Source organism: Nanorana parkeri, unplaced genomic scaffold, assembly GCF_000935625.1.
Source record: "Nanorana parkeri isolate BGI_ZX_2015 unplaced genomic scaffold, ASM93562v1 scaffold946, whole genome shotgun sequence".
Taxonomy (NCBI): domain Eukaryota; kingdom Metazoa; phylum Chordata; class Amphibia; order Anura; family Dicroglossidae; genus Nanorana; species Nanorana parkeri.
The window spans coordinates 568,213-595,894 of record NW_017307214.1 but is presented as its reverse complement, the minus strand read 5'-3'; the positions used below and the strand labels follow the sequence as shown (position 1 = coordinate 595,894).

The following is a 27,682-nucleotide window of genomic DNA, read 5'->3' as shown; positions in this document are numbered from 1 at the left end:
GCAATGACACACTGACACTTGGAGATCCCACAGCAATGACACACTGACACTTGGGGGTCCCAGAACAATGACACACTGACACTTGTGGGTCCAAAACAATGACACACTGACACTTGGGGGTCCCAGAATAATGGCATACTGACACTTGGGGGTCCCAGAATAATGACACACTGACACTTGGGGCGCCAGAATAATGACACACTGACACTTGTGGGTCCAAAACAATGACACACTGACACTTGGGGGTCCCAGAATAATGACATACTGACACATGGGGGTCCTAAAACAATGACACACTGACGCTTGAGGCCCCAAAACAATCGTACGCCCGGGCCAACTCTAACAATAGCTAGCACACTGACACTTGGAGATCCCACAGCAATGACACACTGACCCTTGGGGCTCCCAGAACAATGACACACTGACACTTGGAGATCCAGAACAATGACACACTGACACTTGGAGATCCCACAGCAATGACACACTGACCCTTGGGGGTCCCAGAACAATGACGCACTGACCCTTTGGGGTCCAAAACAATGACACACTGACCCTTTGGGGTCCAAAACAATGACACACTGACACTTGGAGTTCCCACAGCAATGACACACTGACACTTGGAGATCCCACAGCAATGACACACTGACACTTGGAGATCCCACAGCAATGACACACTGACACTTGGGGGTCCAAGAACAATGACACACTGTGAACAATGACACACTGACACTTGTGGGTCCAAAACAATGACACACTGACACTTTAGGGTCCCAGAATAATGACACGCTGACACTTGGGGCGCCAGAACAATGACACACTGACACTTGTGGGTCCAAAACAATGACACACTGACACTTGGGGGTCCCAGAATAATGACACGCTGACACTTGGGGCGCCAGAACAATGACACACTGACCCTTGTGGGTCCAAAACAATGACACACTGACACTTGGGGGTCCCAGAATAATGGCATACTGACACTTGGGGATCCCAGAATAATGACACGCTGACACTTGGGGCGCCAGAATAATGACACACTGACACTTGTGGGTCCAAAACAATGACACACTGACACTTTAGGGTCCCAGAATAATGACACGCTGACACTTGGGGCGCCAGAATAATGACACACTGACACTTGTGGGTCCAAAACAATGACACACTGACACTTGGGGGTCCCAGAATAATGACACACTGACACTTGGGGGTCCTAGAACAATGACACACTGACGCTTGAGGCCCCAAAACAATGACACACTGACACTTAGGGGTCTCAGATCAATGTCACACTGAGACTTGCAGGTCCCAGAACAAGCTGAATTTTTGGACCCTCCATGTCTGCATTTTGGATCGGTCAGTATATAAACAGTTGCACACACAGCAACGTCTGAAGATGGGGGGGGATTGCCATGACAGACAAAACACTACACACGCCTGACGTCTACATGTAAACTGATTACATTTCATATGGAATTCCTAAACACAGAAGATTTGGAACTTTTAATTAACACCTTGCCTTGGACACAGAAAACACAAATAAACAAGAAAACGTGGAATGCCAGAACAATGACATCCAGATTACTCGGTGAGAAGCCGGATAGAATTTAACCCATCCTATTCCTCACACGCTGCCACTGTTACAAACCGTGTCCATTCCCATCATAACACGTGTGATGTCATCGCGCCAAGATCAATAGAGCTTCCTAAGGTCCCCAGAAAGAAGGCTTTGGATGTCTACGAGTCTGGCAAGGGATTTACAAAGATAGCCAAATGATCTGAAATCATCAATCATTCCACTGAAAGGAAAATAATCTACAAGTGGAATAGATTGCCAACAACTGCACAGGACTGACCGGTCCAGCCAATACAACACAAGAGCTGACCATCTCGTGCAAAAATAAGTCTCCGGGAAAACCAAAATTTCATCACGGGGGTGTTTAGGTAAATTCTTGCAACAGTTTGGCGAAGTGCATGCTCCTATAATCAGAAACAGATTGCACCAATTCATCACGTGTTAAGAAAAAGCCTTTGCTATCCAAAAGAACAAGAGGGAGATTAAAGTTTGCCATTGATTATATAGGCAAAGACCAGGTCTTGCGAAACAATATGTTGGCAATATGGTCACAGTAACAGCCGACATGTTTGCCCCAAACCAAAAAACAAACAAACAGTATTTCAACAGAAGGACCTCATAACACCTGTGAAGCATGGCGGTGGAAATGTTATGGTTTGGGTTTGCTTGGCTGCTTCAGAGCCTGGGCTGCTCGCAGTCATCAACTCAACTACACATCCTGCATCATGCCAAGGAGTGCTTGATGACAATGTGAGACCATCTGTCCAAAAGGTGAAGTTGAACTGGAAAGTCTTTAAACATGATAATAATCCAAAGCCAAAAACAAAATGTGGAAGGAACCCCAGAAACATCTTGCAACTGAAGGAATTTAGCATGAATAAGTGGTCAAAGTTGATATCAGCCTGGTGGGCAGTTAAACCAAATTCCTACAAAAAGTCATCTATGCTACGGGGGCAATACTAGAATTGATGCCAAGGGTGTTCTTACTTTTACTCAGTACATTATTATATCCATTAATATTTTTGTCTAATAAATTATCAAACAAAGCTGGTGTTCTTGTTCAAGTGTATCACCTTTATCTATAGACACTGTCCTAAAAAGATCTAATGTTTGGGCCTTTGCGTATGTTGAAAAAGACAATGTCCATGCGGTGCACTTACTTTTATAACCACACGATTCCATCTCTTTAAATCACCAAAGCAAAACCAACCCAATGGAAATCTATCTAAAAATATTAGAAACTTCAAACTCCATTTCATAAAGCATAAAATAAATTAAAAGCCGAATGCCAATGGCATAATAATGGTTGGTGGGCGGGGGCTGGGAAAGCAAGGGCAGTGATTTTACCCCCAGAGTCCCCAAGCTCTGAAAGAGGCACCTGGCCGATGTGGTTGGCTGACCATGAGGAGAGGAGTCCTCCAGGCATCGGAAATGTGGACTACAGTAGAGTGCTCTGTCCATGTCAGGAGCCTTGAGTCCCCGGGTAGTCAGGGAAGGGCCCTATCTCTTTGGGAGATGGACCATTTGGCAAGCCCCAGTGCACTTTTTTTTTTTGTGTGTGTTTTAATAAGCACCTTTATGGTTCACTTTGGCGTTAGTTTTTGTGCGCCCACCGTGGGCTTCAAAAAACAGCTGCTCAAGACTCCCAAAAAAAGCTAAAAGACACAAATCTTGACATTTTTAACACTCAAGTCGTTGAATCTTGCTGTCCTACTCTCACACCGTACGCGCTGAACTCCCCCTTTTTATAGACCTTTCAGCCAGCGCTGACGCTTACCGTCACCCAGGAGGTTTAAAGGCAGCGTGTTGAAACTGCCGTTTCCTGAGCCAGCAGGACATCTCGCATTGTTTGTGTTGGACGAGGCATCGGAGGCACTCCGCGCACAGAATGTATAATTTATCGACACAATCCGAGCGCGCTCCACATGGAGGGCCTGAAATAAGTGTCGCCCTGCCGAGAGGCGGAGGGACTTTTTGCGTGATCCGTGCCGGGAACAAACTTTACAATCCTTCCAACAACATCAGTGACGGGAAACGATTCTGGCGCTCGGCGGTAAAAACAAGGCGCAGCAGCCAAACGCCGTCTTCTTCTGTTTGTGTTGCGCTCAATGACGTCAGGCCATTAATTATAAACTAATCACAGGAGGTGGCAGAGAGGGAAAACAAACATTTTCTTTTTTATTGTTTCCCAAGATAAATATTTCTCTTATTTTGTTTTTATACATTTGTAGATATTTGGTATACGGTCCCAGAGAAACGTCAGAGGTCAGCAACGGTTTTCTGCCGGATGCTATTCTACTTTGAGCACTGCGTGTAGACCGGGACATGCCAATGCTTAAAATCCTGTTCCTACTCTGTGTTCCTAAGACAGGATGGCCAGTAAGGTCATGGTGAGGGGTCATAAGTAACCCAAAAGCCCCCCTATAAAACATAGAGAAGTAGAGCCTGATCTACATAACACAGCTATTACCTGGCTGTCTATGCAGGACCAATGGTTTATAGACCAGATACATGCTAATTATAGAGTCATTTATCCAACTGTCCATCCAGAGCCGCCATTTATAGACCAAATACACCCTAAATATAGAGTCGTTTATCCAACTGTCCATCCAGAGTCACCATTTATAGACCGGATACATCCTAAATATAGAGTTGTTTATCCAGCTGTCCATCCAGAGCCGCCATTTATAGACCAGATACATCCTAAATATAGAGTTGTTTATCCGACTGTCCATCCAGAGTCACCATTTATAGACCGGATACATCCTAAATATAAAATAATGTATCCAACTGTCCATCCAGAGCCGCCATTTATAGACCAGATACTTCCTAAATATAGTCATTTATCCAACTGTCCATCCAGAGTCACCATTTATAGACCGGATACATCCTAAATATAGAGTCATTTATCCAACTGTCCACCCAGAGCCACCATTTATAGACCAGATACATCCTAAATATAGAGTAATTTATCCAACTGTCCATCCAGAGTCACCATTTATAGACTGGATACATCCTAAATATAAAATAATTTATCCAACTGTCCATCCAGAGCCGCCATTTATAGACCAGATACTTCCTAAATATAGAGCCATGTGTCCAACTGTCTATCCAGAGCCACCATTTATAGACCGGATACATCCTAAATATAGAGCCATTTATCCAACTGTCCATCCAGAAATGCCTGTTTATAGACCGGATACATCCTAAATATAGAGTTGTTTATCCAACTGTCCATCCAGAGCCGCCATTTATAGACCAGATACTTCCTAAATATAGAGCCATTTATCCAACTGGCCATCCAGAGCCGCCATTTATAGACCAGATACTTCCTAAATATAGAGTTGTTTATCCAACTGTCCATCCAGAGCCGCCATTTATAGACCAGATACTTCCTAAATATAGAGCCATTTATCCAACTGGCCATCCAGAGCCGCCATTTATAGACCAGATACTTCCTAAATATAGAGTTGTTTATCCAACTGTCCATCCAGAGCCGCCATTTATAGACCAGATACTTCCTAAATATAGAGCCATGTATCCAACTGTCCATGCAGAGCCGCCATTTATAGACCAGATACTTCCTAAATATAGATATAAAACATTTATCCAACTGTCCAGTAAGGGGTCACCATTGGCAGCCTCCATATGTTTCTCACGGCAGGCTTAAATTACAGCACACCTCACCAGAATATACAGTAGATCTGCTACGAGCGGGCTTATGGAGACTACCAGTATTGTCTGTTATGAAGCACTGTGGAGGTTGCCATTTAAGAATTTAGCATAGTATTGTCTGAGTTTCAAGGTTACCACTAATGCTGGGTCGAGAACTCCTCTGCAGCATCATGGACAGTCTCTCCTGGACCGAGCACTACTTTGATAGTCAGATGATGGCAACTTCAACCATTGGATGGACTTTAGCAGATCATAGCCTAGTCTATCACCCATTCAGGTGGGGTGATTGATTTTTCTAGTCTAGGAGCACCCAGTGATGTCCTTCATTATGGCTGAGTTACAGCCGCATAAGAACACGGTTCCGAGGTCCATCACCACAATGTTACCGAGGAGTGGGGAATCTCCCCACTTAGCAGCGACGGCAGACTCGTCCTGTGTGTCTTGGCTTTGGCAGCTGTTATCCCCCATAATTCCTGCACATCTGGAATCCTAACTTCATGTGTTGTATTGTATCTAGATTACCTATTCCATGGCTTCTAAGTCAGCCACCAGATGCTTCCTCTTCTCTGGCTGAAGCCCCTTTAATTACTCATCGCAGTTCTGTTTAATGCTCCCTGTCAGCTGTTACTCTGTGACCCTACAAGTCTGTTACCTCTCAATAAACATACATGACAGAGCCTTCTTATAGGCCGGCAGGTAAGCGACTTCATGGCTGAATGTGCACATCTGTATTTTATTAAATATGACACGGGCTTCCTAGAGTCCAGGAGGAGGAAAACAAACATCACTGGATCTAATTGAATCTGACCTTACATTTATATACATAGGGAATTGGCCCAGGAGTATAGAGAGCTCACCAATGGACAAACCATTAAATCTTATCTAAACCCAAAAACAAAACATACTGCAGCTTACCAAGTCCTTAGATGTGGTGGCTGCATTAGTTTTATTTTTTTCAGGCTAGTCACTCACTATTATTATTCATTTATATAGCTCTGACATAGTCCGCAGTGCTGTACAGAGAACATTGAGCCAGTCACATCAGTCTCTGTACAGAGGAGCTTACACTCTAATGTCCCCTCCCCCCCACAGTCACATCAGTCTCTGTACAGTGGAGCTTACACTCTAATGTCCCCCCACAGTCACATCAGTCTCTGCACCAGAGGAGCTTACACTCTAATGTCCCTCACAGTCACACACTATTATTATACATTTATATAGCTCTGACATAGTCTGCAGTGCTGTACAGAGAACAATGAGCCAGTCACATCAGTCTCTGCACCAGGAGAGCTTACACTCGAATGTCCCCTCCCCCCCACAGTAAAGCAGACCTTCAAGGTCCAGTCTGTGTGGGAGCCAATGAAAGCTGCATAATGTTTTTGGTTTGTGGGAGCGGACGAGACATTGGTATAGGTTAGACCACTTACTTCCAGATGACTTCAAGCTGCAGTTTGATGGTTCCCAGTTCAGTTATGTCTACAATGATGATTCTCGGCCGAGTGGTAAAGAAGTCCGCACTGTCACACATCACAACACCAACTGAGATGGTGGACAACCCACGCAGCTCCACGACCTACCAAATTAGAAGTATACATCGTATTTAAAGGGGGAACTCCAGGCAGTTGAAATACACATAATACTGCACCTTCTAGGCCAAACATAAATAAATAAATGATTATGCTGTTCCCCAGCCATGCTATAACCATCAGCCTTCCGGGCGGTCCTAACTCTAAACTATGAGAGTCTCCATCTTGGAGCACATGGGGGCAGAAGATTTCAAATTGGGTGCAGGTTTGTCAGGAGGAAGCCCAACCTCCTTAAAGGCACAGGGACACACAAGGGATCCCGCACATCCCAATGGCAGCTGAGAACCCCCATGCATCACTGCACCAAATCGGTCAAGCAAAACAAATGACAAACGCACTCAACAATTTGTCACCAACTATACAGTAAGGTGCACACGAAATGGGCTTTAAACAGCAAACAGTAGAAAGGTATCATGGCACACTCACAAGTCAGCATGTAAAGTGTGCCATGACAAATTGTTGAGTGCGTTTGTCATTTGTTTTGCTTGTTTGGATACCTCTAGACACGGCGACTATTGTGCTGCGGTAACCCAAAGCAACCGACCTTGGGACCGAGGTATTCTCATTGTCAAGTGTGCTGTGTATTCATTGATTGAGATCCATCACAGAGGAAAGACAGGTAGACCCATCATACTGTTCACTGCGGCTCCTTAGGGGGTGCTCTACACTTCATTGCCTTAGGTGTAGTAAAAGAGCTGTGGTATGTTAAGACATGCATATTAAAGTGTCTTTTTTTTAAATTCTTTTTGTCTTTTTAATTATTCCTTTACTATCTCAAGCAGTGCCCAAAGTTGGCCGGACACTTGTAAAATTTGCATGTATAAAAACAATGACAGATCATCAGCAGAACAGTATAAGAGACCGTGATGATGCGTTTAATCGACACTCTGCAGAGTGCGTAGCCTCATCTATAAAATCTCTCCTGTAAATTCCAAGCATGTCAGTAAAACATCAGTCGTATGTCAGAGGTTCCCAAGCTGATTTATAGGTGTTCTGGGGGTACGTAGCTATTTATACGGCCCGCATGCCACTGTGCACAAGGCTGAGCTGTCTATGGCCCGGTGCAGAGATTTAATGCAAGGTATGCATACCTTTTTACCCCAAAGACCTTTAACATTGAGAACAGTCTTGGAGGGCAGCCAACTCCCATAACAAGACCCCTTCTGGAGCTCCATATGTTACTCTACATCTGGAAGGGTTTGGTTTACTCTTACCCGGCTTCTACGGAACTCTGCCCTGTAACCTGGGGCCAGCGCTTTAACATGACATCAATATAGAAGGATGTTTTATTATTATTCCATAGTATTTATATAGCGCCAACAGTTTGCGCAGAGCTTTATGATCTTTTCTTTAGAATTAATTCATAGACTTGCTTCCTCTTCTTAAAGGAGAACTATGGGGTCAGGGCTTTTCTAAAAGCCCCCCCCCCCCCCCTCATAGTTCTCCTTTAAGAGATAATTGTAGCCACATTGGCCCCCCAAAAAACAAAAGAAACAAAAATAAAAACAAAAAGTTGAGTGTTAGCAGTACTAGTCGCCAATAGAATGTTATCTATTGGACTAAGGTATATATAGATATGTCTTGTATTAAGTCTCCATCGTCACATCAAACAAAATAACTGTAAGGCCCATTTCCAACCGGCTGTAAAAGGTACCTATGCAGTGCCCGCGACCCCCCTGCCCCCCCAACATTGCATGGGTTATATGCTTGCTTGGCTAGGTGGGAAAAGTACAAGTAGAAATGCTTACCTTATGCCTCACTCCCCCAGCTGCCGCCACTGTCCTGCATGTCTGGAATTTGAGTGTCTGGAATTTGAGTGGGCTCTCGCCTTTAAACCCCCACCGTACAAATCAGGACTGCTGGTACTGCATTGTACATGACGACGTCAGAGAGAGCTGTGGCCGGCCAGGCAGAGAACTGAACCAACCGGAGAGGAGAAGACCTGCAGAAGCTTGGACTACGGTATGTATTTGGCCTTATTATTTTCCCCCTTGACAAACATGCAATTCAGAAAGGGGGACCCCACTGCATGGGTACATCTAACAGCATTAAAGCCCAACTGAGCTTTCAATATAAATCAACTAAATACATTCTAGGTGCATCAAAACTAAAGGTGGGCAAAGTCTTACAGTCAATTTTTGTTAATAAGCAGCCACAGCCTAAGTAGAAAAGCCTGTCCGCTGTCAGCGTACTGCATAGAAAGGACTGTTGCTCTGTTTGGAAGCAGTGGTCTCTCTTCAGAGGTCTGACATGCCCCATGCTGAGTCAGAGCTAGAGCTCTCCAACCAGCAGGGAGCATGAGACAACAAGCTAAAGAAAGGTGACAGCTTATGTATCGGTTGCGCTGAAATCTCACCGGACTTCCCAACAATTATCACACCCCATCAGACTGATATATACCAGAAACTTTAGTATCTGCCAATTAAAAGAAACACTTTATATCTCCAGTACTTATTACTATCCTTTATTTAACATTTATGTATCAAATAAATTTTTGAGATATGATCAGATTTTTCATTGTATTTTGCAAAGGTTTTTTAATCCAAATAGGGATCAGAATTGTGGAGATGTTTTACACTCATGCTGGGCTTTGTAGTGCAGCAGCACGCACGTTTTACCTTGATTTCAAAGTTTTCGCAGAGATTCGGTATAAATATCCTCTCCTCTTCATCCCACATCTGGCTGTCGTCTGTTTCTATTTTGCCTTTTAGCCTCCACCTCTGGCGGCCGAGTCGTATTAACACCTACGGAACGACGGTAGAGTTACACGAGGGAAACGGGGGTGAGATATTACATGTGTGAGTCTGACTGAAACCATGAAGTGACCAGCCAAAGAATCGGTGACTCCTTATGAATGGACCATGCTGGAGTCCACACTGGAAATAAATGGTAACCGCATAATTTATGACCAGCCTTTGTAGCAAGGTGCGCACATGGGAAGGCTCACAACAATACAAAACACACAAAAAAAGTCCCCCGCACACCTGCCTGCAACAAAACAAATGATCCCGTCTAACAGTATGCGTTAAAAGCAGAGGTTTTAGTTACACAAACCTTTGACCACAAATATGTAGAAGCCACACCGCCCCGGCAAGGCTCCTCTGTTAAGTGTGGTCCTAACTCTCGGATGAGATATTACATGTGACTGACTGACTGCCTGACTGAAACGATGGAGTGACCAGCCAAAGGATCGGTGACTCCTTATGAATGGACCATCCTGGAGTCCACACTGGTACGGGGTCAGCCAGTAATGCCGGACAATTAGTGAATTAATAAAGTTATCTATACATTTAAAAAAATAAAAAACATCAAATGTGTCCTGCCTGCACATGTGCTGACAGGAGGACAGAGCAGGGAGATGGCTTCATCAGTCTGTCTCTGCTCTTTACTGACCAATTACAGGCCGGAGGGCAGGGAGGAGACCAAGCTCTATAACTTAACTGCAGTACAGAAAAAAATCAGGTCACCACCCTGGCTATGAGGCAATCAGGTGTCCTGCATTTATTATTATTATAGATGATTTATATGGCGCCAACAGTGTGAGCAGCGCTTTACAATATAATGAAGACATGACAATCACAATACAATTCAAGACAAGATGGTAAGGAGGGCCCTGCCCCTGAGGGCCCACAATCTGGAAGGGAGGGGGAAGTGATACATGAGGAGGGAGCTGTGTGGGGATGAATTGTATGAGAACGTGATGGTTCAGTGGTTAGATTGAGGTGGGATAGGCTTCCCTGAATAGATGAGTCTTAAGGGATCGCCTAAAGGCAGTCAGTGTGGGAGATAGACGGACAGGTTGGGGTAGAGAGTTCCATAGGATGGGACATGCATGCATGATATGTGCTGACAGGAGGACGGAGCAGGGAGATGACTTCATCAGTCTGTTACTGCTCTTTACTGATCAATTACAGGCCGGAGGGCAGGAGGGAGACCAAGCTCTATAGCTTAACTGCAGTACAGAAAGATCAGGTCACCACCCTCGCAGTGCCAACTAAGGGCCAATCAGGTCTCCTGCATGCACATGTGCTGACAGAGCAGGGGGAAATGACTCAATCAGTCTGTTTCTGCTCTCTACTGACCATTTACAGGCCGGAGGGCAGGGAGGTGACCAAGCTCTATAGCTTAACTGCAGTACAGAAAAATCAGTTCACCACCCTGGCTGTGCCAACTTAAAGGCAATCAGGTGTTTTACATGCACATGTGGTGACAGGAGGACGGAGCAGGGAGAGGACTCCATCAGTCTGTTTCTGCTCTCCACTGACCAATTACCGGCCTGGAGGGCAGGAGTGAGACCAAGCTCTATAACTGCAGTAAAGAAAGTGAAGAAGCCCTGAAAGTGACAGTATAGGTTTGAAGAGGAGCTAGAAATGAAGACAAGGGCAATGTCCTCTCCATTAGTCATTGTTCTATAGGGATAGGACCGTCATTATTAGACATCTAACTTATCCCAAGAAAATGAGCTCGATCTGCCTTCCATTTGAATCCTTCACCACTTCACTTCTCTATTCCAGAATCCCGGAGTTTGCCGGAGCTGTGTGCCAGACTTGGCGAGCTTTATGTCCTCTGGAGCTGGCAGGAAAACCCCTAGTTTAGCAGTTCGGAGAATTGACAGACAACATTCATAACTCCCCGAGCCACACGTCACTCCCTAATACAATCTATCATGTCAGGACATAAATCCTCTCTCTGCCTATATGACTATTCATCTTCAGTCGGGACCGTCCAAGATCTCTTGGGCTTGGCATACCGCTCGTCTGGTTGAAGGATTCCAGTAAGCGCTGCAGAGGATTCTGGGAAGATGATGTCAGTATTCCGTGCTTTATGAACCAGGGCATGGTGCACGGTCCCCGGATGGGGAAGATAAATGGTTACTGTACCTCGTAGTGATCTCCAGGGCAGAGCCGGGCGTAACCCACCAGACCTAGACAAGAGGAAGACAGTTAAACACTCTGAAAAGATTTTTTATGACCAGCTTCTGGTTCATTTCACCAAATTCCTAAATACGAAGGCTTTTTTTTAATGCAGCTCGAGGCATTTGGAAGGTCATTCATCAATGGCAACACCACTGGAAGATTGTCAGTTATTTAATGCTGGTAGTACATCAGGATACAAAAAATACACTTGTGTTTTTATCTCCTTCGAGCTTCTCTATTTTGATATAGGGAAACAATAAATTCATTTCTCACATATAAAACACTTGTTTTGCCCATTTAAAAGACAAAAAATGTATAGTTATAGAGCTTTAAAACTAAGGAGATGGAGAGGTTTAACCATACGAGTATAATTAATTCAAATGTATCTAACCACTTTTTTTAGTTTTTGGTTGATTGTGGAGGTGGCAGGTAGACATGTAAGCTGCGAAAAAAATTTGGTTCCCATATTTTGTTATTTCTAGATTCGGATCCGAAATTCAATTTGTTTCGGGATTCGGATTCAGACGAAATCCGAATTTTCGTTAGTTTCGGATGAGTTTACGGATATTTGTTGTGAATGCCACAGAAAACCATATACTGATATTAATACTAAAGCTGAATCTCCTAGACCCGAATGGCATTTGGGATCTGAATATCTGAATGGCATTTGGGGGCTCCCGAATGCCATTCGGGTCTGGGAGCAATATGCATATATTACTAAAGCTGAGCATCCCAGACCCGAATGGCAATCGGGAGCCACCGAATGCCATTCGGATCTGGGAGCCTCAGCTTTAGTATTATATGTATGTACTGTATATGGCTCCCATGTTGCCGTAACGAAAATTCGTGTTCAGACAAATTCGGATACATTAAACCGAAAAACACATCTGATTGGCCAGAAAAGTCACATGTCCGATTCAGTTTTAATTTTTCAACGGAATTCGGACGGGATCCGAGATCCAGATTCTGACACAATTGGATGTATTAAGATTCGGAAATTCGGATGGAATGTGCGAATTTCAGAAAATTCATATGAATTTTGATTCGGAACTAAACGAATCGCACATGTCCAGTGGCAGGAGTTTTTATACATTTCCAACTGTGTCCAAAACTAAAAATAAAGTTTTGGCTTTAGATATATACATTCATTTGCAAGGTGAGCCCCTGAGGTCCTCAAAGCTAGCTCAATTACAACACTAATGAAGTGCAGCCACTTTGTGCAAGGATCCGTGATGAACTGCAGATCTGTTTCTGCATCCTTCTGGAACCTTGACTTTCATCGAAGTCGGCACCAAGCTGCACCCCCGCAGGCTAATGCCAAAACCTCATTGGCCAGAGGAGGCTCTAGAATTAGCCTTTTGATCAGAAAGGGTTGGGTATAGCAAGGAGAAGAAATGGGGAGCAGACAGTGGTCACTTGGTCCTACATACAGCAAGGGCCTGAAATGCAGGGGATCGGGAGGGATTGTGTTGAAGAACCATGTTGGCATAGATAAGTGAAAACCAAATCCCTTGCCACAAGTGTCCTCACACACAGTGGAAAGGACCAAAAGGGGTGTGGCTGACCAGGTTTGTTAGATTTAGGGGAGCGCAGGGCATTGTGGTCAAACTCCGTTAGCTTTTTGACTGCTTGGTCATATTTAGACAAGCGAAGATGGAAAATGGAGGTCGCTCATTCAAGGAATATGTATTGATGAGACCTCGCCAGACTTACCTTTCATCTTGATGAGGAATTCCCCCAAATGTAGTTCCAACGCTCCTTCGATAGTACACATGTCCTAGATTTAAAAAAAAAAACACATATAGCATCAGAAATGGCCTTATCATCTCAAGGACTTATATGTCCCCAGATGATCTGTATGACACAGAGCTTTTCCAGAAACCAGTACTGACAGTTCTACAAAATTACGGAGTTTAGTTTGCACAGCAAATCTTCAAAGGTAACCTCCCCCCCCTTGCCCTTCCTTTTTCACTCTTGTTTCCGGCATGTTCTGCATTGTGTATGGGTGTCTCAAGCTAATGAATAGCAGATGTCTGGACAACCCCTAACACGACTTGAGTTACAGAAGGTCCCTTGGTGTCGGCAAGTGACTGGTGCAGTTAGAGAGGGCAGGGCAATGAATACAACAAAGATGTCTAAGGTGATACATTGTTACAAGGTTACCCGGTGACCGCACCAGAATGCAATCTCACTTTTAGAGCCCATTCACAATATTCTGTTGTGGCAACTCAGGTTATGTGTATTGGCGCAAATCTGGCACACTAATGGACCTTCATAATAGACATGTATTGCAGCAGTGTGCGCAGGGCCGGATTCACACTGAGGAACCTGGCCTTGGGGCAGCAGAGAGGGTAAATCCAGCCCTGAGTGTGCGCCCTCAAACCACAGAGGTGCGAACGGCTCCTTGGTTCCGGAGATCTAAGCTGCTCACACTATTTCAGGTGTAAATTGCAAAATCTCCAAAACTTGGAGGAAACAGAAATGCCAATTGTGCAAATGTTCAATGCACCGGAAATGCCTAATACTGAATACCTTAAAGGTCGGAGCTGCCAGCAAAGCCGAGCTAATTAAATCTGGTTTGTGAAATTGGAATAAAAGCAGGAAGTAGTTGTTTTTTTTTTTTTTTTAATCAGCTCCGGCTGCTGGCTTGCTGCCTAATGGGGGAATTTTTATTAGGCACTTTCAGGAAGGACACAGATTTAATAAGTTAGGATTAGCAGCGGAAAGGGGGTGGGGGCGGGTGGATCCCTTTTCTCCAATTCTCTCCTTGAAATTTCCTAATGATTGAATTTTGGTGTCTTCTGCCTGCTCTCAAACATTACTGATGGTCCTGCTGTAGACTTCTAAAGGACTAGATGTAAACCCTAACCACTTGATATTTCATTTTCTAAAGTATAAACCATCTCCATGTTCCTTTTTATATAAAATTGTTATTTTTTAATTATTTTTTTTCCATCTCAGTGCTGCTGATTGCCACTTCCTGTCTACATGCACTTACTGCAGCATCCCCTGCACATCATTGCCCTGAATGGGGTTCCCGATAATGACAATGCTGGAGCATCACTGTGCCATGGGTGTCAACACAACCACCAGGGGCAGGGACAAGGTGATAACGATTGAGTACAGTATGGAGACAATTGTTACACCACAACAGGAAGTGCCTGAACAAGGACAAGCATGGCAGGATCACCAGGAATTATTTAAATAAACATATTTTGTAAGTGACATTACCATAGTAAAGCTTATAAGAGATTTTGGTGTTGGGTTTACATCTACGATAACAAAGTCTTGCAATTCTGTCTTAGAAGACTACTGATTGCTTGGCTATCTTCTCCTCCAGAGTGACACTTTAATGAAGAGCTGTCCTCTAAGATTCCCTGATTGCATTCTGCTCCAGGCTTCATGTAATGAATCTGAGCACTGAAGAGGCTTGTGACTCACCACCGTGCACTCCTGGAAGCTCCTGTACAGTTCGATGAGACTTTCCCGTGATGCCTTGGTAGTAGGGGACAGAGAAAAGGCGTGCTTCATGTTACTGGCCCCGACCCGCAGCCTCCAATGAATGCAGTATGCCTCGTAGAGCTCCTCAATCTGAAAGAGACACAAATCGTAGAGATCGGTCACGGCACGAGAAATGACAAGACATCAGAAATGATAGCAGAGGTCCACCCTCCTCGCTACACAGATCCAGCAAAAAGATCTCAACATTGCAATTACGGTGGGAAGAGGCACAAGCCGGCTTCTATGTCCAACAGCCGCCGGAGCTCCCCTCCCGGCTCTCTCGTTGCACCCACCTTGGGGGTGTTTCCGCTAAAATCCAATACGGAAATACGGAAATCCAATACGGGAACCAGAAGAAACTATAAGACTATACAACATCACATATAAAATGGTTATATCTCTGTAGTACTAGTAAAAAAAGAAATGAAATACCAGTTGAACTGATACTTTAAAGCCCAATTTGGCCATTTTGTTAAAGAGTGAGCCCCTGTTAAAGGAGAACTATGGGGTCAGTGTTTTTCCCCATAGTTCTCCTTAGGGTAACGGGAGGACACAAACTAGCGTCCTCCCGTCACCCTAGGCTCAGTATATAGTGAGCTACAGTTTGCGGTATACTAAGACGCTGAAAATTATGGGGGGGGGAAAAAGCCCCCCCCCCCCCCCTCATAGTTCTCCTTTAAGCTTTTGCTCTCATGTTGGAGCTAATTGGACCATGTTTTATAACAGGGGTAGTCAAACTCCGGCCCCTCCAGCTGTGGTGAAAGTATAAATCCCATCATGCCTCTGCTTCGTGGAGTCATGCCTGTGGCAGTCAGAGTCTTGCAATGCCTCATGGGTCTTTGTAGTTTCACCACAACTGGAGGGCTGGACAGGCTGACCTGGTTTTTAGGGTTTTTTGCCTTCCTCTGGATCCACTGTGGGTGCGGTGTTCTCTTTAGGGACGTTTTCTATTTTATTCATCTTTTTTCTCTCTATTAAACTCAATAGACTTGTGTCTGTTTTCACTTGTGTCTGTGTCCTCACCGAGATTTTCCCTCATTTCCTGCTTGTCGGAGGAACGAAAGCCCTGGCAGAGATTCAGGGACTTCCTCGCTCTATCCAAAACTTGAAAAAGGACTGAGTTTAAAGAGGAAGTAAATCAACATTGTAACATTGTAACCCATATGCAATCATATTCAGGGCCGGATTTATGTGTAGGCTGCATACAAGTGATCTCAGCGACATTGCCGAGATCACTTGTACAGAACAAGTGGCAGCGTCCCCCCACTGTACATTTAGCCCTGCTTGCCCAAAGCAGGGCTAAATGTAAAAAAAAAAAAAACAACAACTACCCACCTGGAACTGCATGTCCCAGGCGTCGGGAGATAGGAATTCCACACCCCTGCTGCCCCAAGGCTGGGCCTCGGTTGGCCTCGTGGGAAATCCAGCCCTGATCATATTATAAATACTCCTTGTTGTTGATATCTTCATCCTCCACAACATTTCCATCGGTGAGAAATTGATGGTATACTTGGCGGAGAGGTCACATGCGCATCCAGGCCATGCCGAGATATGGACAACGACATAGAGGCTCATTCTAGCGAGTCTGTTTACACCCGGAAACTCCATGTGACTAGCGACGGGCCCCGGTCCTCGCATGCTGATGGTGTCCATTGAGGGCAGATGAAGGAGAAGGGGACATAAGCACAGAGATGCAAAAAAGATGGCGCTGGCTTCAGCAATAGAGGGGGGCGGAGCGGCCAGAAAACAAAAGGCTCAACTATTGTTCTTTGGAGCATTTATCAATCGTTTGCTGAGCGGAAGGAAATGGGGCCCTAAGTTGTTTTTTTTGGCGGCAGGTAGCAGACTTTAATTCCACTTTAAAAAATAAATACCAATGAGTACTGTACAGTCATATTTATAATACAGTCCTGTCATTTATTTTCAAGCACAGCAAGTGTAAATACATGAATGTAACATGTTTCAGCCTCTTGTGCATCAGCATTTAGAGGGAGAGGCGGGACTTGTAGCCAAGCAGCATGACCGGGAACATGCTGACAGGAGGAGAGAGAGTGCATCAGCGATGAGAGAGACAGGGAACATGCTGACAGGATGAGAGAGAGAGCATCAGCGATGAGAGAGACAGGGAACAACTGACAGGATGAGAGAGAGCATCAGCAATGAGAGAGACAGGGAACATGCTGACAGGATGAGAGAGAGAGTGCATCAGTGATGAGAGAGACAGGGAACATGCTGACAGGATGAGAGAGAGAGCATCAGTGATGAGAGAGACAGGGAACAACTGACAGGAAGAGAGAGAGCATCAGCAATGAGAGAGACAGGGAACATGCTGACAGGAGGAGAGAGAGTGCATCAGTGATGAGAGAGACAGGGAACATGCTGACAGGATGAGAGAGAGAGCATCAGTGATGAGAGAGACAGGGAACATGCTGACAGGAGGAGAGAGAGAGCATCAGCGATGAGAGAGACAGGGAACATGCTGACAGAATGAAAGAGCATAGAGATGAGTGCAGTCTGCCGCTGCTCCTTAACTGTCCAGTCAAAGGCTTAGGGGGTGGGGAGGTGGCCAAGCTGTGTTGTCTAAGGGCTGTAGAGAAAGGGTAGGCCACCTTGCTGGCCAAGGGAGCGACAAGACCTGAAAGTGTTAATTAGCTGCAGCAGAGACAAGGCTGTGCTGTGTGACAGAGCTGTATAAATCTCAGGACTGTGAGGACATGAAATTAAACCCCCTCCTATTATTATTATGCCGGATTTATATAACGCCAACAGTTTGCGCAGCGCTGTACAATATAAGCAAGACATTACAATACAATTCAAGACAAGATGGTAAGGAGTGCCCTGCCCCTGAGGGCTTACAATCTAAAAGGGAGGGGCCAGTGATACATGAGGAGGGAGCTGTGTGGGGATGAATTGTTTGAGAACGTGATGGTTGAGGCGTTCGGTTGAGGTGGGATCGGCTTCCCTGAAGAGATGAGTCTTAAGGGAACGCCTAAAGGCAGTCAGAGTGGGAGATAGACGGACAGGTTGGGGTAGAGAGTTCCATAGGATGGGAGAGACTCTAGTGAAGTCCTGGAGGCGGGTATGGGAGGAGTTGACGAGGGAGCTGGAAAGCAGGAGGTCTTTGGAAGAGCGGAGCGGACGGTTAGGGTGATACTGTGAAACAAGGTTTGAGATATAGCCGGGGGCAGAGTTGTGGACGGCTTTGTAAGTGGTTGTTAATATTTTGAATTGTATCCTTTGGGTGATTGGAAGCCAGTGGAGGGATTGGCAGAGGGGGGTGGGGTATGGAAGCCAGTGGAGGGATTGGGAGAGGGGGTGGAAGCCAATGGAGGAATTGGCAGAGGGGTATGGAAGCCAATGGAGGGATTGGGAGAGGGGGGTTGCAGACACTGAGCGGTTGGTTAGGTGAATGAGTCTAGCAGCTGCATTCATGATGGACTGAAGGGGGGATAGCCTGGGTATAGACAGCGAGGAGGGAGTTGCAATGTTATAGTTGAATGGTATGTTATCAGAGCATTACACAACTCTGTCAGAGTATCCAACAACACTAAGGGTTTTATATCTGAACGTCGTATTCAGCCATTTGCCTGGAGTTCAGCCTTACGGTTTCGCAGTTCAGGATGCTGTCAAAACAGTTTGCCATAACGACCTAATAATTCTCATGTTTACTGAATGTTCGCACACAGATATGGTGGAGATAATCCCTATTGGGAAACACATTCTTTTAAGTTTGAGGACACAAAGTTTCCTAACTCCTGGCACGCTGACATCGAAACTTTTCTGGAATTCGGTCCAAATCCGGCTTCCAGAGGGAAACATAAAATTCTGACGTGACTCATTTTTTAGTTGTATGGAGACCGGCAGCGTCAGGTACCAGATACACATAATTACCAGATTACGACCCACTTTTGTTCTTTGTAACGGCTCATTTATGACTGATGGAAAGACGTTCTGGATGGCGACAGTGGGGTAACCACATGGGGTGACCGCGTGCAGCAAGCCCTGGGAGGTGACCCCCATGTAAATTTTTAGGATAAACACCTCCCCGCCTTTCCCCTGAGCCCATATGAAATGCGGATGGGAAAGACGGCAGATAGGAATTATAGATAATCATTTCTTATTTCCATCTACTGCACCATAGCAGCCATTGCGGGTATTCCAAGCGTCATCCTGAATGATGTGTAGGGGATGATGGTACCAGTCAAGACAGATGTGGCACCAGCCCCTTGCAGGCTCCCATGTTAATCTCGATTAAAGTCACCCCCCCATTCTCCTGATACTCATCGTTCCCATGCTACCCTGCCACCAGAGGTCTGGGTTAAAGGTCTGTGTCTTCCCCAAGCTGGCCCAACAATGTTTCCACCACCCCAAGTACATCAAGCCTGGTCACGGGCATCTTGCACACTGTTGGACGTAAGGGGAGAAGGTCACATGATCCCCATACCTGGAAGTTTTGCGTACTTCACAGAGCTCCATCAGATGAATGGGGCAGCAGCTAAATGGGGCAATGCCAAAGGAGGAAAGGGCTATTAAGGGAACCTGTCACTTCAATCTAATTGGGTGCAGTTTAAAAGTTTAGAATGGAACACAACTTTACTTAAATCTCGCAGTAATTACAATGCAGCATGTTATACAGATACGTAGTTGTATCCAAAGATATATAACAATTCAATCCAAAGATTAAGAACACATGAGGGCCACCCATGCAGACAGCTACTGGCATGCCAATCCCAAGGCTTTAACCAACACATCTGAAGATCAATGCTTCACCTCCAGTCTAGTGACTTTGCCTAGGCTGAGATGATGTCATCAGTCTGCTGCAGGCCGGAAGTAGCGTTCCGCAGTCTCCTCTGCCCTAGTGATCAGCCTACTGCAGGCAGGAGGAAGCATTTCTTCAGACTCCCCTTCTCCAGTGATCAGTCTGCTGCAGGCAGGAGGAAGCATTTCCACAGTCTCCCCTCCCTTAGTGATCAGCCTGCTGCAGGCAGGAGGAAGCATTTCCTATCTCCCCTTCCCCAGTGATCAGTCTGCTGCAGGCAGGAGGAAGCATTTCCCCAGTCACCCCTCCCCCAGTAAACAGACTGCTGCAGGCAGGAGGAAGCATTTCCTGTCTCCCCTCCCCCAGTGGTCAGCCTGCTGCAGGCAGGATGAAGCATTTCATCAGTCTCCCCTCCCCCAGTCATCAGTCTGTTGCAGGCAGGAGGAAGCATTTCCTCAGTCTGCCCCCACCCCCAGTGGTCAACCTGTAGAGTGTAACTTTATGTCACAATGTGAGAGGCGGCAGCAGGGGCTGATCTTTGTCATATATTTGTGAACACAGCCAAGAACAGGATTTGTATGACTGTGTCATCTTTGAGCCGCCATGTCAATCCATGAAGTAAATAATGACCCCGGATAATGCCTCAGTAATCATTGCACTGACATCCTAAAGAAAGCAGATGAAGGCATTGCAGGGGGAGTACTGTGATCTCTTGGAGAGGTAACAAGTAGCTGGAACATGGACAAATTACTTAGAATGCTTCACTTAGCATGAAAAATATATGAGATGACAGGTCCACTTTAAGTCATCCGCCTGTGAAAGCAGCATCCTGTAATATGGGAATATTTTCCTCGGCTCTGTTCAGCATCTTTGGAACTTGTCATTTGGAACAATGAACCTTCTGATGGCCATTATGGAGCTCAGGAATGCGGTAGGGGGGTCATTATCTTACTGACGACCTTCAAATTACAGGCTGAGGATGGAGCCATTTCCTGAAAAACGCTACAAATTCCAAAATTCCCCCTAATGACAGATGACAAGTCCAGAGAGGGGAACCGGCCGGCCGGGAGGTTTGTAGCAAGTCCCGGAGATAAGATGATGGGAGGAGACCACGTCCATGTCAGGTCATTGGACCATCATGAGCCTTCATTCAGCTGTGGCCAGCGAAGAGGAACCATTCCACAGGCCGCGTCCATGGCGCTTATGGAGACTCGGCCAAGTTCTAAAAATACTCAGCCATTACTTAGGAATGAATGCTGCGATTTATCTCCGGGTAACAGAAGGACGCTGTGTGTGACGGCTTGTGTATGACTTAAAGTGAGGTTGTGGGGGTCACAGCTGAAGCCCCGAACCGCTTTCGTCGTCGAACTTCCACTAGATGGAAACAATGAAATCTGTGCTGGAGAGGGTTCAGATTGAAGGCCAGCCAAATGAGCATTTTGGGGGTAGTCATCTTCAAGAATGATCTGCTGGCATCCATTGAGAGTTTCCACCATGCTGGTACATTTCTGCATCCTGTGGACTTCTATTACTATTCCTCATGCAAAATCTGACACAATAGATACTTCCTACGGATCATATTTATTTAATGCATATCTAAAGGAAATATTTTGCATAGAGTGCTGAAGGTTAAATCCCCAGCCATAGTTTTTTTTGCTTTTTTGCTGGGTAGATTCACTCTCTCTATGAGTCCTGCTAACTATTATCTCCAGTACAGAAGATTATGGAAAATACAATATTTTACAGTTGTCACTCAACCAGGAGGTTCGGGGAAATCTTCCATTGGGGGGAAGAGCAATCAAATAGGTCTCCAGTTGGAGGGAACAGGAACAGACAGGCCTCTGGTTGGAGGGTACATGATTAGACAGGTGTCCATGTGTGGGGAACATAATCACACAGGCCTACAGTTAGAGGGAACATGATCAGATAGGTGTCCAGTTGTAGGAAACATCATCAGACAGGTCTCCAGTTAGAGGGAACACAATCAGAAGGGAACATGATCAGACAGGTCTCTGTTTGGAGGGAACATGCTCAGACAGGTGTCCAGTTTTAGGGAACATGCTCAGACAGGCCTCCAGTTAGAGTGGAGACAATCAGACAGGACTCTGGTTGAAGGGAACATGATCAGACAGGCTTCTGGTTGGAGGAAACAAAATTGTATGGCCTCCAGTTGGAGGTAACATGATCAGACAGGCCTCCACGATTAGACATGACTCCAGCCCGACCTTCAGTTGGAGGGAACATGATAAGACAGGCCCCTGGTTGGAGGGAACACTATTAGACAGGCCTCTGATTGGAGGGAACACAATCAGACAGGCCTCTGATTGGAGGGAACACAATTAGACAGGCCTCTGATTGGAGGGAACACAATCAGACAGGCCTCTGATTGGAGGGAACACAATTAGACAGGCCTCTGATTGGAGGGAACACAATCAGACAGGCATCTGGTTGGAGGGAACACAATTAGACAGGACTCTGGTTGGAGGGAACATGATCAGACAGGCCCCTGGTTGGAGGGAACATGATCAGACAGGCCTCTGATTGGAGGGAACACAATTAGACAGGACTCTGGTTGGAGGGAACACAATTAGACAGGACTCTGGTTGGAGGGAACAAACTTGGATGGCCTCCAAATGGAGGGAACAAAATTGGATGGCCACCAGTTGGAGGAAACACAATCAGTCACACCTCTAGTTGGAAGGAACACAATCAGATAGTCTACAGTAGTAGGGGGAACAGAATCAGACACCTCCAGTTGGAAGGAACATGCTCATATGGGCCTTAAGTCACAAGGAACACAATCAGACAGCCTCCAGTTGGGGTAATATGACCAGATGGCCTTAAGTTGAAGGGAGTATGATCAGATGGGCCTACAGTTTTTGGGAACATGATAAGATAGCCTCTAGTTGCAAGGGACATTACCAGACAGCCTCCACTGGAGGGAACACACATTTATGGGCCTACAGTTGGAGGGAACATGATCTGACAGCCTCCTTCCTCTCCTTCTCTCAAAGGGTGAGATTCCCAGGCACACAAAAGTCACTTTCTCTCACAATGCAGAGAAGTAAAGAAAAGATGTGATTGGCTCTTATGGATGATACATCACATGACATTATAATAAGACTCAACACGCCGACTCCTGTCAGCTCCTGCCACTCCGCTGACCTGCAACTATTTAACAAAATGGAAGAAATGTGTGACAGGAATCCATTAGTCACGGCACATGTATGTGAAGAATGTGCGAGGAGAGAAAACGACATCTGTCTTCCAGATGTGACAAGGACCACATCTCTGGATCCGGAGCAACACGCCTGTCTGCCTCACTAAAGAGGACCTGGAACCCATACATAAAATTTGTTTTATGGGCCAGGACCGAAATTTTGGACAGGTCAGTCATTCGATTCCCTAGAAATGAGGAACAACACTATAGCAGAAGGCACAAAGTAGCCATTTCCTAAACGGCAAAGTCCATGGATTTACCTGGTAGAAGAACCTGCTGCCCACCAAACTCAGACAGACAGGTGCACTATAAACAATGCAATCTTAAAGGACAAGTACACCATTGTACATGTGATGTACATTCCTCAATCTAATATTTCAAGTAAACCTGTCAGCCAAGTAAAATTCCTGCCTAAGAACAGAACCAAAATACCTTTTATGACCTCTATTAGAAGAGAAAAAGAAAACCCTTCTATGTGCGCCGTTCTAAAAACTATTTAGCTCCGCCCACATAACCTCACCAGCAGAATAAAGTGTACATGAGCAATTACATAGGAGAGTTTGCAATAAGGAATTCATGTTCATTCAAAGTAACTTTTTTTTAAACATTTTTGGGTGGAAAAGTTAGATGTAGGGATGATATCATGAAACCTCTTACTTTACTGATGTGGAATTCCATCTTCCGGATGTGTCTTTCCATTAATCGAATTTCCTAAAACAAAATTAAAAGAAAGGAGGAAACATTTACTAAATAGGAAGAGCCAGGAAATCAAATATAAAATGGTGAGAAAGAACAAGGTGTGAAGGAGAAGGTGGGGCTTACCTTATCCAGATCATAGAAGTAACCCTGTGATATAAGAAAGGTAACATCAGTATGTAATATGTAGAAAGATAAATACATATCAACATAAAAGCTTTATTGTGATTTTACGTACATGTAAACACGCGCATGATTTTTACATTATGATTTTTGTCCCACCACAATCCCTACAAACGATATGGACCCCTATCCTTGTGTCAATTGAAAGACTTAGGTGACCAATGTATGACCACACAAACATCATAGAGACCTATAATGCAGCCGCTTTCAACAAGGTTTACGGGGACCCTGGGATTCCTACAGAGGTCACCAGGGGTCTCTTGAGAAGAGAGCAATGGCAGATTAATCTCCTCCCTACACTAAACTCAACTGTAAAGGGTCACTTCTACAATGGCCACCAATCTAGGGGGCCACTTCTACATTGGCCGCCCATCTAAGGGGTCACTTCTTTAATGGCCACCAATCTAAGGGGTCACTTCTACAATGGCTACCAATCTAGGGGGCCACTTCTACATTGATCCCCAATCTAAGGCATTACTTCTACACTTACCACCAATCTCAGGGGTTACTTCTACATTGGCCGCCCATCTAAGGGGTCAGTTCTACATTAATCACCAATCTAAGGGGTCACTTCTACATTGGTCACCAATCTAGGGGGCTACTTCTACATTGATTCCTAATCTAAGGCATCACTTCTACACTTACCACCAATTTAAAGGGTCACTTCTACATTGGCCGCCCATCTAATGGGTCAGTTCTACATTAATCACCAATCTAAGGGGTCACTTCCACATTGATCACCAATCTAGGGGGCCACTTCTACATTGATCCCTAATCTAAGGCATCACTTCTACACTTACCACCAATCTAAGGGGTCACTTCTACATTGATCACCAATCTAGGGGGCAACTTCTACATTGATCCCCAATCTAAGGCATTACTTCTACATTGATCACCAATCTAAGGGGCCACCTTTACATTAATCCCCAATCTAAAGGGTCACTTCTACATTGGCCACCAATCTCAAGGGTCAGTTCTACATCGACCACCAATCTAAGGCGGTCACTTCTATATTAATCACCAATCTAAAGGGTCACTTCTACAATGATTACCAATCTAAGGGGCCACCTTTACATTAATCACCTATCTAAGGGGTCATTTCTACAATGATTACCTATCTAAAGGGTCATTTCTACAATGATTACCAATTTAAGTGGTCACTTCTACATTGGCCACCAATCTTAAGGGTCACTTCTACATTAATCAACAATTCACATATGTCCCCTGACTATGAATACATTTCCTTTCACTTCCTGCTGTGTTTTCAAGAAAAGAAGTAAAGGGAAATCTCCCCAATGGGAAACGGAAAAGAAAACATTTTAAATACACTTTAGGGATCTCTGACCCCGATAGGGGACTTTCTGTATTCCATTGGACTTACTGTTATCCTGGAAATTCCCTCCTAATTGCAATACACAAAAACAAATTAACACATGAAAACATCCAGGCACATAGCAGTTTGATTGGTTGAGAGATTATTATGAGGAGGGGGACTGGAAGCGGAGATCGAACGTCCCGCGTGTGTCAGGCAGAGTGCCAGTTCTACTTAAGCCAGGAAAGCTTTATCAGACTTACCAGCCGGGAGTTGCGTTTTGCGTCCTTCTGCTGGCCGGCCAAGAAATCCAGCTGGGTCTGATGTTCTTCAAGGTACTCACTGCAAAATGTGCCAAAGACATTCTGGTTATGTCTGTGCCAATCACAACACAGGTCACAGGTTACAGGGGGGCACAGCTGGGGATCAGGGATAGAGATGGTAATCGCATAGAAAAATTCCACCTTTTAAACACACGTATATATTTGAATATGTGAAGATGTGGAATGGTCTCAGATATTCATGAGTTCTGCTGGGGCGGCTTTGGGTCTAAAGATCAACATCACAAATGGGCCAGATCCAACCCCTCCTCCAAGCGAACTTTCATTTAAACCCATCTACATACATTCTAGATGCATCAAAACAAAAGGGTCTTATGGTTGGTTCTCTTTGGGGTGGAAGAGCCTGTCCCATGCCAGCAAGCTGCAGAGAAGGACTCTTGCTTTCTATGTGGAAGCAGTGGTCGCTCTCTGCAGAGGAGGAGTTAAAAGGAGAACTATGAGGCGACTGATTTTCACTCACCTCATAGTTCTAGCCGACCTGTGACAATGAGACTTTCACACGTCGGCTCAATAGATCGGGAAGTGAGCGAACACATACCGACGCTCGCTCACTTCTCGATCATGTCCCTGCAGGGAGCTGTGGCTGTCACTCACGGCTCCCTGCAGGGATTCCCCCCCCCTCCCTGCTCCAATCCTCCACCGCTGACTGGCGGAACGGACAGGGGAGGGGGTGGGTACAGCTGTCTCTGCCTCTAGATAGGCGGAGCCAGCTGTCACTCACGCAGCTGGGCGGATCTCGACAGTAATGTTGGGATCCGTCCCGGCTGCGGCGGTCTCAGTATACCGCGAGCTGTAGCTCGCGGTATACTGAGCTTTGGGTCATGGGAGGACGCTAGTTTGTGTCCTCCCGTCAGGGCAGCCATCAGAAATTTTGAGGCCCCTTACACGGCTTTAGGCCGGGCCCCCCCACCGCGCCGCTGGACGCAGGGCTTAGTGACGCGCTGGACACAGGGATTAGTGATGCGCTGGACACTGGACCCACCTGAGAGTGACCCTGCAGAGCCCACCATTGATGCTGCACAGCCCATCTGAGACTGTCTATGGTGGGCTCTGAAGGGGTCTCAGGTGGGCTGGTCAGGGCTGCATCCCTCCTTTCCTTCCTTCCTTCCTAGCTCCTCTTACCTGCACACATGGCCTCGTCTGCCGCCAGACCGGCCAGAAGTGACATCACGTCACTAACGTGACATCACTTCCGGCCAGTCTGATATCAGACGAGCAGCGTCGCTGATGGGGCCCTAGCTTGTCTCAAAGCCGCTGGAGCAGCAATGCTGGGGCCCTGCATTGCTAGGGCCAGGCCTCCGCCTCCTTGCCCTTTACCGTCGGTCGATAGTCATGTAAGGGACCCGGGTGGGCCCCCCAGGCTGCCGGGGCCCCTTACATGAGTATTGGCCGTACCCCCCCTGATGGCTGCCCTGCCTCCCGTGACCCTTAGGAGAACTATGGGGAAAAACACTTACCCCATAGTTCTCCTTTAAACAAATGTCTAAATGCCTTGATGGTTGGATGTCATTCTGGGAGAGTGGGGCTTCCTAGGCAGCTTGTATTTGCATGCAGACAGCCCTAAATAAAGCCAACATGTGATGCTGAGCCTCCATGACTGTCAGAAGTGAGAAGCTCACAGTGTGCAGTGAAATCAGAGAAAGCAATTTCTGTCCAGGAGAGGAGCCGGTACAACTGTGCAAGACTAAAGGGAAGGCCGGAGTTCAGCTTTAACTCTTACCTAATTCATCCCAAACTAAAAGCAGAATTTTGGCTACAGATCCACTTTAATGCCCAATATGAGCGCAGTGCGGCTAGGAGGATCATTTCGGTTTTTCAGGCAGTTTTCAGAGGAAAGAGGACAGTGATAGTGATATACAGCCTGCCAGAGATCAGGAATGTAAAGATTAAAGACGATGGTGTGCCCCCCACCCCCCCCCC

The 27,682-nt window shown here is 45.8% G+C and overlaps 1 protein-coding gene across 1 annotated transcript in view; it reads right to left on the bottom strand.

The window, feature by feature from the left end:
- Positions 1 to 27,682, bottom strand: part of FAM65C (family with sequence similarity 65 member C) — a 113,536-nt gene that overhangs the window by 39,853 nt on the left and 46,001 nt on the right. The window contains exons 4-11 of the mRNA XM_018566391.1: positions 25,685 to 25,763; positions 24,053 to 24,076; positions 23,888 to 23,941; positions 15,192 to 15,341; positions 13,464 to 13,527; positions 11,715 to 11,758; positions 9,453 to 9,578; positions 6,676 to 6,821 (exon numbers count right to left, since the gene is read on the bottom strand). Coding sequence (XP_018421893.1) covers positions 6,676 to 6,821; positions 9,453 to 9,578; positions 11,715 to 11,758; positions 13,464 to 13,527; positions 15,192 to 15,341; positions 23,888 to 23,941; positions 24,053 to 24,076; positions 25,685 to 25,763 — 687 coding nt within the window. The remainder of the gene's footprint in view (positions 1 to 6,675; positions 6,822 to 9,452; positions 9,579 to 11,714; positions 11,759 to 13,463; positions 13,528 to 15,191; positions 15,342 to 23,887; positions 23,942 to 24,052; positions 24,077 to 25,684; positions 25,764 to 27,682) is intronic.